The sequence below is a fragment of the Sceloporus undulatus genome, chromosome 8 (genome assembly GCF_019175285.1).
Source record: "Sceloporus undulatus isolate JIND9_A2432 ecotype Alabama chromosome 8, SceUnd_v1.1, whole genome shotgun sequence".
In the NCBI taxonomy this organism is placed as follows: Eukaryota; Metazoa; Chordata; class Lepidosauria; order Squamata; family Phrynosomatidae; genus Sceloporus; species Sceloporus undulatus.
The window spans coordinates 18,164,814-18,178,893 of record NC_056529.1 but is presented as its reverse complement, the minus strand read 5'-3'; the positions used below and the strand labels follow the sequence as shown (position 1 = coordinate 18,178,893).

General features: G+C 40.6%; 1 protein-coding gene across 1 annotated transcript in view; it reads right to left on the bottom strand.

Moving 5' to 3' along the window:
* The window catches only part of CDH13 (cadherin 13), a 651,716-nt gene that overhangs the window by 332,968 nt on the left and 304,668 nt on the right, over positions 1-14,080 (bottom strand). Inside the window, exon 5 of the mRNA XM_042438290.1 lies at positions 2,821-2,973. Coding sequence (XP_042294224.1) covers positions 2,821-2,973 — 153 coding nt within the window. The remainder of the gene's footprint in view (positions 1-2,820; positions 2,974-14,080) is intronic.

The window sequence follows — 14,080 nt, the reverse complement described above, 5'->3', positions numbered from 1 at the left end:
TTTGCTCAATAGGTTGCCAGCCAGCCTGCTGAGCCCCAGAATTATATAAAGGGTCACACAGAAGGAACTGAAGCCATTAAAATATAAATTTGCATCTCCTTTCTGTCTCATCTGAAATATTTCCTATGTGGCTTGCAAGTGCCGGAGAGGTGAAGGAAGACGATTCTGAAAGGAATACATTCTGGCTATAATTGAGAATGGCTTGCATGCAGGACAATATGGATATGGGGATGTTGAATTCGCTCATTCAAGACCCCATTCTGGCAAGAACACATTATATCCAAAGTTTTCTCTCTGCTGAGTGAGATTATGAGAGGTTTTGTGCATTTTTTTTTGCATGATTTTACATGCTTTGAGACCATTTTGCAAATGAGAAAAACATCATTTGCACACACAGAAGGAAAAAAAAGCTTGATATGGTGCCACCAAAATCATTAAAATTTGGGGTTGGGGGATAGTTGCAAAGCATCAGTTGGACTTTAGGAGAGCCACAAAGAGATGGATTCTCATTAGCTTACAAAATAAAGTGATGCTACTTTTCTCCAAGTGAATCACTGTTTCCACAACCTCTTCATATTTTCATATCCTGGGAATTTCTTTCATGAAAGGATAACTTTCTACTTTGTATCCATATATCCTCTCTTTGTATTCCTAGGGCCTTTCCAATGTGCACAATTTCCAAACTGGCTGGAAGCAAGGGATATTTAAGTACCTTTCCCCACAGCCTCCTCATATTTTCCTACAGAGTTATGGCATTTATGGTATGTGGGGTTTGGATTCAAAATAAATGAGTAGAGAGTGAGACCACTGGTTCCCTTAGCTCTGGTCTCTTTGGCACCTTATCACTGTAACACTTTGACGTCATTTTAAGTGCCATGGATCTATCCTATGGAATCTTGTGATTTGTAGTTTTCTCAGGTATTCAGAATTCCCTGTGTGAGAGGTCTAGTGCCTCAACGAACAAACCCCAGAATCCCACAAGGCCCTCCAGTAAAGTGGATCCCAACAATCAAAACACAGTCTTGAGATATGAAGAACACTCTAAAGATGGGAAGTCAAAGGCTTTCATGGCCAGCAGCCATAGTTTTTGGTGGGTTTTTTGGGGCTATGTGGCCATGTTCTAGAAGAGTTTATTCCTGACGTTTTGCCAGCATCTGTGGCTGGCATCTTCAGATAATAACCCTTCAGAGAAGATGGCCCCCAAAAACCCACAAAAAACTCTAAGGATGACCCAAATAAAACAAACCAACAGCAAAGATAACACACATTGTACATATATAATGTCTATGATGACACCAGCCCACGGTTTCATGGAAAGGAACCACCGCACCTGGAGTAGTAACAACAAGAAAGTTCTACTTCATGTTACACTTTGCTGCCTGTCCTTTGACAGCAAAACAAGGTACAGAACCTCTATCAATGACAATGATGTACATACAGGTTCATGAAAAAGAAACAACCCTTCAGATAATTGGGAACAAAGCTGTCAAGAGCTTTGCGGATGACATCCAACAACTAGAGCCAGAACAAGAAACAAATGGAAAACCACTGCCAATGGAACAAGATGAGTCTCGCATCATCTAAAAAGCAGGCACTCCCAAAGAATCCTGCCTTCTTTCCTGACAATAATCCCTAGAAATGGTCATTTTATGTGTCTCCTTCTCTGTCTGATTCTTTGCACATCCTTGTTGGGCAAAGAACTGGTCCCAGAAATATAGGAACTGCAGCCTTCACTCAGCAAGAAGCTTTATCAAACCAAAGCTTGCTTCTCTCTTGGACTGCAACTTCTCCTTACTGACAACAAGGCAACAAAGAATGCAAGACACACATACCACATTCTCATTTGGACCATTATCCTTTCACACATTATGCAGTTCCCCATCAAATATCTATAACATACAATGGCCAAACTGCTATAATGGAGCACGCAGAGTATAGTGTTCTACACATGTGGCTTCAGCAGCTTGAGGGTCACTGACTTTACTGCCCAGTGAAGAAGCAACCAGGCAGTGCCACGGCAGCCCAGGAAAAGAAATGAGGTTACTCTACCAGAGATCTAGGAAAGGAGATACATTTCTCTTCCTCAGCTGCAACAGCAACCAGGAGAGGCACTGTCAGGTCACCTTCTGTCCCACAGTCAGCAAGGAAAAGTTGTGGATGTTGCATAAGGAGATAGTGAATCGCTCTTTGTGAACTATCCAAATTGTGAAATATTCAAAACAAAATATATGTACCATATATATTTGACTATAAGCCAACCTCATGTATAAGTCGAGGACAGGTTTTGGAGCAAAAATTATGGATTTTTATGGATAAGTCGAGGGTAAAATTTAGGGCGATGTAACAAAGGATGTAAAGGACAAAGCAAAGGAAAACAATACCAAAGAGTTTACAGAATTACAGGAGGCATAATAGTTTGTGCTCATATTAAAAGGTGAATTGATGAGAGAATAGAGGGAAGTCAGCACTTCCAGGACAGATTATTCTCTTGCTTTTCACCAGGAGGTGGTTCCTTTTCACACACACACATACACAAATACATATAGTTAAAGTACAATACTTACGTTGACCCATGGATAAGTCAACTCAGGTTTTGGGGGCTAAAATTTCTAGACTTATACATGAGTATATACAGTACCTGTAATCCTGAGTCATGCCCACGTATGGCATCACAAATATTCAATCAATATGAAGATGCTGGAGCGAAGGTTTTATATAGCGCACCAGCAATAACAATAAAAAGTGGGATGCAACTTTAACAAACATCAATAAAATTAAAGTGAGAAGTAACATCACAGGATGCAGTCGGCAATGACTTACCTGGTATGTGGCAATGGCTTCCCGGTCGAGGGGCCTTGTCACAAGCACTTCTCCGGTGCTCTCAACAATTTTAAATGCTCCCCTTGGCTCCAGTTCCACTCCTTTCCCCCAAATTCGGAATTTTGAGCCTTCTGGTTTGTCATTGTCGATGACCTATGGAAGGAAAGCACAATGATGAGGATCCAAGAGAACCCAACATATATGTGAGTGTGTTTTAAATGAACAATCTGTGTGTCTGAATCTTCTTGGTGAGTACCAACTAGAGCAAGAAACATTCAATCCGTTTTTGAATGGTGAGAAAACATCCAAGTAAATGTGATCAATTCAATAGATATGATCTATTTGGAAATATCTTTTATGTTACGCTTCAATAGTTTAACAGCTATTCACTTTTTTCCTGAGTGAAACCTAAGAACTTGGATAGGAAGGTAGAGAGATGAGTAACATAAAAGATATTTGCAAATGTTTGTATCCTTGAACAGAAAGGGTACACAAACATTTTTCAGGTCCCACACATCTTTTCACTTCACTATGACAACTGATACCTTTTCTTTCACAATTTGTGCAAAAGAACCTCTGTTCAAAACTATCACTCCTTTGTCAATTGTAGCGCACAAGAGTCTAAATCCTATTGACAAAAGCAACCAGAATACTGTACACCAAAGTTACCATGGTTTTTTCGGAGGGGATCGGCAATCCTATTTTAAACACAAAAGCACACACCTGATTTTGTGCACAAGCAATCCATTTTCCACAAAAGCCCTTTGTGAAAATTGCACCAAATAAACCCCAAATGCAAAATAATCCCTTTGGGTGAGATCTGTAAAAGAGTTCTTTTGGGAAAGGAGTGAGATTCTGCTGAAATTTCACCACTAAGATGTTATTTGACATTTAGGTCTCTTTCCTACTACCTTTTAAACCGGATCAAGAATCAGTTTGAACCGGTTCAAATGACCCTGGTTTCCACTTAATCCAAATCGCTGAAGCAATTCCGAAAGGGGAGCCATGCGCTACACCCATTTAACCCACATCTTTTTGACACTGATTTTTTCTACTTCTTTTTCAATAAATCGAATCTGCACAAGTGTGAACCACATGCAGATCGGAATCAATTCAAATTTACCCTTTGCCTGGCTGGAGCTGAATAATTTTGAACTGATTCAAAGGTAGTGGGAACCACACTCCGTTGTTGAATCAATCCATCAATTCGAATCGCACACTTATCTGTAAGTGGGAATGGGACCTAGTTACTCAATTGGAATATTACCTTATCTAGCTATAGATGTTGCCACTATAGTTGCAGCGGTGGTGTGGGCCACACTAATGTAACACCGTTACTGTTCAGAAACTGAGAGGTAAGAAAAATTGGTTCACATGGTGGGAGACTTCTGCAGCTTGGGACAGGCACTGCGACTGGTTCATCTTGATATATAAATCATAGAATCCTAGAGGTGGAAGAGACCACAAGAGCCATCCAGTCCAACCCCCTGCCATGCAGGAACTCTCAATCAAAGCATACCCGACAAATGGCCATCCAATCTCTGTTTAAAGACCTCTAAGGAGGGAGACTCCACCACACTCCGAGGGAGTTTGTTCCACTGTCGAACAGCCCTTACTGTCAGGAAGTTCCCCCTAATGTTGAGGTGGAATCTCTTTTCTTGGAGCTTGCATCCATTGCACTGGGTCCTAGTCTCTGGAGCAGCAGAAAATAAGCTTGTTCCATCCTCAATATGACTTCCCTTCAAGTATTTAAACAGGGCTATCATATTACCTCTTAATCTTCTCTTCTCCAGGCTAAACATTCCCAACTCCCTAAGTTGGACATGGTTTCCTAACCCTTCACCATTTTAGTTGCCCACCTTTGGACACGCTCCAGTTTCTCAACATCCTTTTTGAGGGTCCCTGATGCCCCTGAGCATCACATCACCACTTGACCTGATACTACCTCCCTTTTCCAACACCCAGCAACTCTTCCCAAGTTGCTGATAAGTATACTCCAGTCCCGCAGTTATCAGCCAGTTCTTAATTCTGCTGTTGCTGGAGATCCATCCAAAACCATCCTTCCATCAATGAATTTCTATTTCAGTTCAGCGAGTGGAGCTGCACCTACAGTGAACAATGAAGCTCTTCCATGCTAGAGATCCAAGAGCACTTCAGAGAACATAACAAAAGTATGCAAAACATGTTTCTGCATTCACAGAGTGTAGGACTCATTGCTCCGCATGGCAGTAGCACACCATACACTCCAGAAATGTGCTTTTTTTATTGTTCGTCATTAATCAAAGACGGGAGAAAACACAGAAAAGATGGATTTCCTGTACTAATGCAAACAATGAGTATATCATCCTCGTACTTATCACCCAGAGAGTTAACAAAAATTTTTTTACCCTTTCCATTATAAATAGACGTTCATATGGCTATTTTATCAGACCCTGAACACAGTTGGTAAATTTAAGCATTTAATATCCCCAATTGAAAAGCCAATTTGAAAAATAAAATAAAACAAAGAGCTGCATTGTTCATTTAGTAAGCAGACAAAGGAGACATTTTAACAGCTATTGATGAACTTTTTAGTGTGTCACCCTCAATTACGTCAGCACATTTATCCAAATAATTCAATATAATGCTTTATCCCCCCTCCCTTTGGATTACAATAGCTATCCAATGCATCTAATATAAATAACTGGCAGTAGTTTTTAGTTTTATCAGAACTCTAAATATACAGGTGGCTCTCCGTATCCATGAATTCTTTAGCCATGGATTTAAGCAGCCATAGTTTGAAAATAATCAAAAGATTTATACATTCCAGAACGTAAACCTTATTTTTGCCATTTTATATAAGGGACACCATTGTATTTAATGGGGCATGAACATCAATGGGTTTGGGTTTCCATGGAGGGTCCTGGAACCAAACCCCAGAAGATAGCAAAGACTCACATATAATCTGTTCAGCCTTTCCACATACCTTACATTAGGCCAGAGATGGGTTATAGGTCAACTGTCATATCTTTATGTCCAATAATATCAATGCATTATTTTAAATACATTTCTCCATTCTCCTCCCTCCCACCACCTCCCAAAAAGTTACTTTTTGAAAATGGCCCAAGACATTTTGCTATCTCTGAGATGAAGGGCAAAGTATTAGCACCCTTCTTAGTGCATGATAAATAGCTGACTCTTATTTGAAGACGACCAACGGAAAGGTGTCCACCACCTTGGGTTGCATCTATAGCAGGGGAGACGACGATATTGCCACCTTAAATCTTCTCCTGCAAATGGAATTTTCCTTCACTCTCCAAATTTGGAGCATTACAAAGAGGCATTGAAAATCACATACACTTAGGAGTGTTGTGTTCACATCCCCTTCATAACTTCCCCTGCCCTTTTCCTTTGGTCATCTCAACTCCATTTCTAATTGCTCAACTGACATTTGGAGTTACAGTAATGCTAGGAATTTGGGGACGGAAGGAAAATTTAATTGGGTAGCATAATTCCCGTAGCTACACATCCACATCCACCACACCTGAGGCAAAAGCCTAGTTTGGAAGACAGCCGTTCTAACAAGAGAAAAGAGTAGATAAGTCAAGGATGAAAACTTAGGAAGAGTTCATTGCCTGGGGCAATAACTTTGATCTGCACCATGCACTGGTATCTGTCTAGTAAACCCACTCCTATAATACGGCTTCTCAATACTTGTCATTTACCTGCCATTCTCTGAGAAATAAATAAATAAAAATATACATCACAGAGTAGATGTACAACAGAACCTGCTCCGTGAATGTATTCCTGAAGCAATTCATGAGAGCCAAGGAAGCATTACATCCTGTCAAACACAGTTCATTGTCTATTCAATTGTTGGTGCATGCAATGGAATAACAGTACAGATCGTTTCAATGAAGGTCTTTATTAGATGTAAAATTTTTGCTTAATTTGTCACTAGAGGGAGCTAAATGTACCCTGAAACAAGAGAGGAATATGGACACCTTCTAATTACGATGCTTTTATAATGGTCACATCATTGAAAGAAAGTGTCTTGCCTTGCCCATGCTAAACTATGAATAATTGGGGAGAAAAGGTGTATTAAGAGTAATTATGCAGGTCATTTTCCACTGCAGGTTCCCAGGAAAGGAAGGAAGGAAGGGACAGATGTATGCAATGTCCGTTCTGATAATCTTGTTATTATGCTTCCATTGCTACTTGTTGGGCAGAGGAAGACTCTCCATATACATATATTTGCCTAAACAGAAGAAGCAAGACTAAGACCCTTGAGACACAATCACTTTCTCTGAGGTAACAACCACCCTCTAATTCCACACTTACATACATTAATGTGTCAGCCAAGGACAGGGTCCAACTTCAGATTACAGCTAGAAATGTGGAAAATGGCTAATATCAGTTATGTTGCATTTTGCTGATTCTTACTGCCCTTCTTTCACATCCTTTGTTGATACACAAATGTAAAGATTTAGGGTTTTCTTTTTCCTTTTCCATTATGGAAAATTGTACACATTTATTTAATGTGTTGCTTTTGTCCTCTGCCCCCCCCCCAAAATATGGGGAGTGAGATAGCTATCTCCATGGTTTGACAATTAGATAGAACTATTCCATAGATGTGAAGTCAAAGGCTTTCATGGCCGGCATCCATAGTTTTGTGTGGGTTTTTCGAGTGATGTGACCATGTTTTAGAAAAGTTTATTCCTGATGCTTCACCAGCATCTGTTGCTTGCATCTTCAAAGAATGCATAAAGAATGGCATTCTCTGCAGATGCCAGCCACAGATGCTGGCAAAATGTCAGGAATAAACTCTTCTAGAACATGGCCACATAGCCCAAAAAGCCCACAAAAAATTATCGATGCTGGCCATGAAAGCCTTTGTCTTTGCTTAGAGACAGCTTGGATGGTATGGAGCAATCTATAAATGAAGCTGCTATTGCTATTGCATCTACACTGTAGAAATAATGCTGTTTGATATGGCATTAAGTGTAGTAGCTCCAGCCTACAGAATCCTGAGATATGAAGCTTTGCAAGGCACCAGCACTATTTGTCAGAGAAGAATAAAGGCATGGTAAAACTACAGTCCTCAGGATTCCATAGGATGAAGCTACAGCACTTACAGCGATGTCAAACTGCATTGTTTTTAGGGTGTAGGTGCACCCCGGTTGACTGGACACTGCATTCCTGGCTGAGAAAGGTGCCATAACTGTGCTGGCCCCAGTTTTCATTCTCATTTTGCCCTCTCTAACCACCTCAAATTTTAAACAAAAGTTCTCATTAGTTTAAGTTTCTATTCAAACATACGAAATGAGGAAACAGAACAACTCTGCTTCCTTTCTGCTTCACCGCCAAAGAAATTGCAGTGTTTTATTGTAAGAGAAACTCAAGCTGAGGCAAATGGAACTGGAAGACCGATAAACTCCTACAAATGGGTCAGTTGACTTTCTAGTCCCTTTCACTCACTCTCCACTCTGGGCAGAACAAATTTACGGATGCCGTCTTTCAGCCCGCATTACTGTGTCCCTTCCAGCTAAGCTCATTTCAACATGGCGATCCTTCAGCTGCTCTGATCTTATCACAGAAGTAAATCAGAAAGAGTTTCTAGAGTGGCGAGAGAGGAACAGGTAAGCACAGAAGGCTAAGAATAAACACACATACACACAACCTCCTCAGGAAACAAATAATATTTTTTGAGTTTTACAACCTTGGCAATTCAACTGTATTACAACCTCACTATCCTACAGGTGATGTAGCTTAATAACTATTATTTTTTTCCTCCCCAAATGTTTTCCCCCAATCCTGCAGACTCAACACCTGGTATCTGGTCATCTTTAAATGGATTCTTTTCCAATTCCCTGAAAGCAGAAGATGGGTTTTAGAGGACATTCTCTGAATCCCAAGCATACTGATCATAGATTAAGTTGCCTTCCTCATGCCTGTGCAGCTATGAAGTTCTCTTATGCTTCATCCAGCTTTCAAGGTTTGAAGAAAGTACTATTTGAAAAGCTGGGCATATGGGAATTAGAACCTGGGATCTTTGAGGTTGTCCACATGGACTAAAAGAAATGGCCCTGGTCTGTTTGGAAACCACCTGTTTAGATTATGTATGTGGCCAAAACAGGAGGAAAATGGGCCCAAGCCATGATCCAGAACTTAATACCAGAGTAAAGGAAAGCCCAGTTTGTTCTGGTTCAAATTAGAAAGAGCAAATCAGGATACAGATTGCATGCCAGTGTGGAAACTATTGGGAGCAGGTGTCTTGAACCAAGTGAGATGTCAGCGCCATTGCTAGCCATTTTTTTGGTCACCTGCCCATGAATTGACCACAAAAGTGCACAAGTGGTCAGCGGCAACACTGACCCATTACACACCCATGAAGTGAAATGATGACAAACACACTAGGATGCCAACAATACAATGGTTTTAAGAAAAACATTGACAATCTGGCCAGTCCAACAGGGAACCATGGAGGAATGAGGGAGAAAGGAGGTATGTATGGTGGGGGGGGTCCACGATTGTGCTGTTCTGATGTGTCACTGGGCACTGTACCCGTACTCAATGGATTGTATGGTTGAGCGGATGGTCATCCAAGATGTCCAATGTGCCTGTGACTGGGTGGGATAGGGGTAGCTCCTGGCAGAACACCCATGCACTTGTGTGTATGTGTTAATGATGGACTGAAGAAAAATAATGGCACAACATTGCTTGTAGTCATAAATGTTCTGAGCCCTGGTAGCGCAGTGGTTAAATACCTGTACTGCTGCCACTCACTCACAAACTATAAGGTTGTGAATTCAATACCAGCCAGGGCTCAAGCTTGACTCAGGCTTGCATCCTTCTGAGGTCAACAAAGTGAGTACACAGATTGTTGGGGGCAATTAGCCTACAATTTGTAACCACTTAGGGAATGATTAAGTGCACTGAAAGGTGGTATAGAAATGTACTCACTAATGTTCTGTTATGGTGACTCCTTTCTTGCAGTGGCAAGGGGGTGGTGTGGACTGCAACTCAGTTGTAGGGTTGTTGTGGGAGTTCATGCAGCATTGAGTCCTTCCCATGAATTGGCTGCCAGTTTGCTTCCAGGAATAATTCAAAGTGCTGGTTATGACCTATAAATCCCTATATGGCTCAGGTCCACAATAGCTGGCAGAGCTTATTTGCTTTCCTGGAGCTTATCGCACGGGGCTCCAGGAAAGCAAATGGCATGGGATGAAAGGGGGTGTGATGGGAATGGAATGGGGAAAGGACACATTTTATCACACACCAGAATGTCACTGATGCCACTGGAAGTCCCCATTCCATTCCCCCTCCATCCCCCAGAGGCCAATTTTCTAGAATGGAACAGTTCCTGAAAGTCGGCCCCTCTGGCACGGATTTAGAAGAAACGGGGACTTTCGACAGCATCGACTGTGTTCCGGCATGCAATAAAATGTGCTCTTTCCCCGTTCCGTTCCCATCACACTCCCTTTGTTCTGTGCCATTAGCGTTCCTGGAGTCCTGTGTGTATGTATCACTTTAATTGTATTGATTTTTAATATTAAGAAGCTGCTCTGGAAAAAGAGCACGATACAAATAATAATAATAATAATAATAATAATAATAATAATATCCTAGAAATAAACTGGCCTTCTCCTTCCATCTGCTTCTGGCTTTCTTTACACAAAAGTGGCTAAATTTGAAATGACACACCAGAACTGACAGAGCCTAGTAGAAGAAAGCGATAGTACATGTCCATTTCCACAAATAGTTCCCCCTAGAGTTAGGTCCATTGTATCAATTGTTTTCCAGTGAGTTCACACTTATATACTGTAAACCCCACTGATGTAATCTATAGTCTATTTCAGTTGGGACTCAAAACAAGATTCAGGCCTACGGCTCATGATAAACTCAAGACCAGAGATATAACAAATAAGCTAAGGATTTCAGGTAGGGATGCACTTATTTTAATTATTCATTCCCACAGGGGAGAATGAGTCATTTAAACAATTTTGCTTCCCACTGCACAAACACCTTGAAAAACTGAGCAGTTTTTGTAAATGGCTCAAAGGAGGAAGAACGTCTCTCTTTCCAAACCCACTCTTATGCCATCATACTGCCATGTAGCAGCTGGTGGGAGTGGAAGCAAACAGGTTAGAAGGATTGCTCACTGCCGGCTATCATAGGTGGTGAAAGGTGATCCTCTTTGTTCACTTCCCTATCCCATTTTGCCAGTGAGGCCACACGGCTGGCTAAAGGGAAGGTTTGAGAGCTTGAGCTTCAAAGGTCACCCAGTAGGTTTCTATTGCTGGGTGAGGATTCAAACCCAGGTCCCCAAAGTCATAGTCAGATGCTCAAACCACTGCACTGCACTGGCTCTCATAGGAGCCCTTGTGACACAGTGGTTAAATGCTGGCACTGCAGCCACAACGGTGCAAGGTCGATCCTAGAGGAGGGCTCCGAGGGCTACTTAGGTTCGACCTTGCATCGTTGTGGCTGCAGTACCAGCATTTAAGTCATTTCTGGTAAGCGGTATAGAAATGTACGTGATATTACTATTGCTATTCATTAAACCAAAATACTAACGATTTCCATCTGGAATGTGAGGAAATGTGTATGTTTGGATTATTTTTCTCAAAATGAAATTCTCAGCTATCCATAGTTAGGAGTCCAAACCCTGTTTCTCATAGACCACAACAGGACAGGTTAATCTTCTACGGCTTAAGCCAAGCACAGCACAAGAACTCAAGCTGCACAGTGGCAATTCTGATCCATACCTTAAACTTCTTAGGTAGCCTTGGGAAAATCAGGGGTATTTCACTCTTCAGTGTGAAGATAACAATGCTAAGAACTCTTACAAGGTTGCATTCTCTTTCTGGGAATATCCCAAAAGTGTTATTAAAAAACAGCAGTATGCTAGTGGATTTGATACCAGTGGGTGGAAAATCCACTCGGAGTTTTAGTCCAACTTAAAAGGAGCTATTTACGAGGCTGAATATGGACTAAAATGTGGGCCACTTTCATTGCTCTGTTAACATTATAGCCACCATGGCTATGTAAATTCCTGGCAAGAAGAAGACTATGGATGGATTCTCTCTCAACAGAATATTCTCAGAAATCCAGCCAGGGAAAACTGGAGAAAAGTGCATTGTTGATCAATTTCTTTCTTCTTTCTTTGAATGCACAGCAAACATTTTATCCCCTCTTCATTTTTCTGTATTTTTAAATATATATATATAATAAACGTTTCTCTTACTGACAGGCAGGAAAGTTGCACAAATAGCAAGTAAACACAGGCAATTTAACTCAGCAAAGAAAACTGTAACTCTGGCACTTAACTTTTTTTATAATATATCCCTTTGCAGGTTTAATTAGATTTTTCCCTCCCCATCCTCTATTCAATGTCATATCCCCAAGGGTCATTTTTAATTGGGAGACGCATGTGACTAAAGAAACTGTTCTAATTTTACTCTTTTAAGTGCAGAATAATGGGAAAATATGGAATATCTGCTAGGCAATGCAGCTCCTGAAAGCTTACCTATGGTTTCCTACAGACTTTGGAGATCTATATCCAACAGACAGACTGAGACGCAACGCTGCCTCAGGCAGAAAATCCCATTCTCCCCATGGTAATAAATCCCAAATAACTGACCATTGACTTTCCTTATTAGCACTTCCCATAGGCCTAAAAATGCAATTGCAAGTCCTACTCTGGTTGGAGCAGACCAACTGGATCAATGGCATCAATTTAAGTGTTGACTTACCATGCAGCAGTTTACTCTAGGGCTGTAATTCTTTGATCATTTTATTCTTAATGAAACAATATTTATTGCAGTTTTCACCTTACTGCAAAAATTGTATTTGCAGTTTGGATGCTATTCTGCGAAAATTCACACATAGTATTTTTGCAGAGAAAAACAGCATTTTCTGCACAGGGATAGGCACTTTTTTCTTTTCTTTTTACATGGAAGCATTATTTTCTGTGCAGAAAACGCTGCTTTTTTCCCCCCGGGGGAGAATAGCACAAAAGTTCCTGAATTGACAAGATTGTCATACATTCAGGACACAAGTAGTCAAGGCTACCTGACACCTCAAGAAACATTAGTTTGTGATGCGAATCAATGGATCGATTTGACAGCGAAGTGTTGTTCACACTACATTTGCCCCGATTGCACATTTCCCCTGTAAAATAACCCACTAGTGGTTCATATTCACAAATGAATTGATTCAAAATGGGCCCGCTCCATCCAGTCAAAGGGCAAATTTAAATTGATTCTGATCAGCATCTGGTTCAAACCTGTGTGGAACTGATTTATCCAAAAAGATGCAGAAAAATCAGTATCAAAAAGACATGGGTTAAATGGGTCTAGCGCATGGCCCCCTTCTCCGAATCGTTTCAGCGATTCGGTTCAAGTGGGAACCAGGGTCATTGAACTGGTTCAAACCAACTTGTGATCCAGTTTAAAAGGTAGTGGGAATCAGGCTGTAGAAGGTGAAGATAGTTTGTTTTCTGGGCTCCAAGGACTAGAACATGAACCAATGAATTCAAAGTACAAGAAAAGAGATTCTACCTAAATATAAGGAGGAATTTCTTGACTACAACAGCTATTCAACAGTGAAATAGACTGCCTAATAGACAGAGGCCCCATTAGAGGTCATTAAACAGAAGTTGGATGATCATGTTTAGTGCTTAGTTGTATATTCCTTCATAGCAGCTTACTGGATTAGATGGCTCTTCCAGGTCTACGATTCTATAATTCTTTCTTTTCTCTAAAGAAAAGATAACTCCCATCCCATCCACCGCATGTATTGCTCTGAGTACTGTTGCTAGTCCCAACTAGTGTAGACTCCCTCACAAAAAGTAGGATCTATCTTGATGTTGACTCACCATCCAGCAATGGCTTCAGGGGCTTCATCATTTAATTTCAATATAATAATAATAATAATAATAATAATAATAATAATAATAATAATAATAATTTATTTGTAGCCCGCCTCTCCCTGCGAATCGAGGCGGCTTACATACATAAAACATGTTACATAATACATAGTATTCATAAAATAACCAGTCACAAAAATTAAATCCTCTATCCCTATACCTTTATCCCCAACTTCAACTAGTGAAGTTATCTTGAACTTTGCGTATTACCTCTGGAATGCTTTGGTTTTACAGGGAAAAGGTCAGCATACAGTTCCCAAACCTAGTTTATAAACCCCAGATCTATCTATCTATCTATTGATCTATCTATCTATCTATCTATCTATCTATCTATCTATCTATCTATCTATC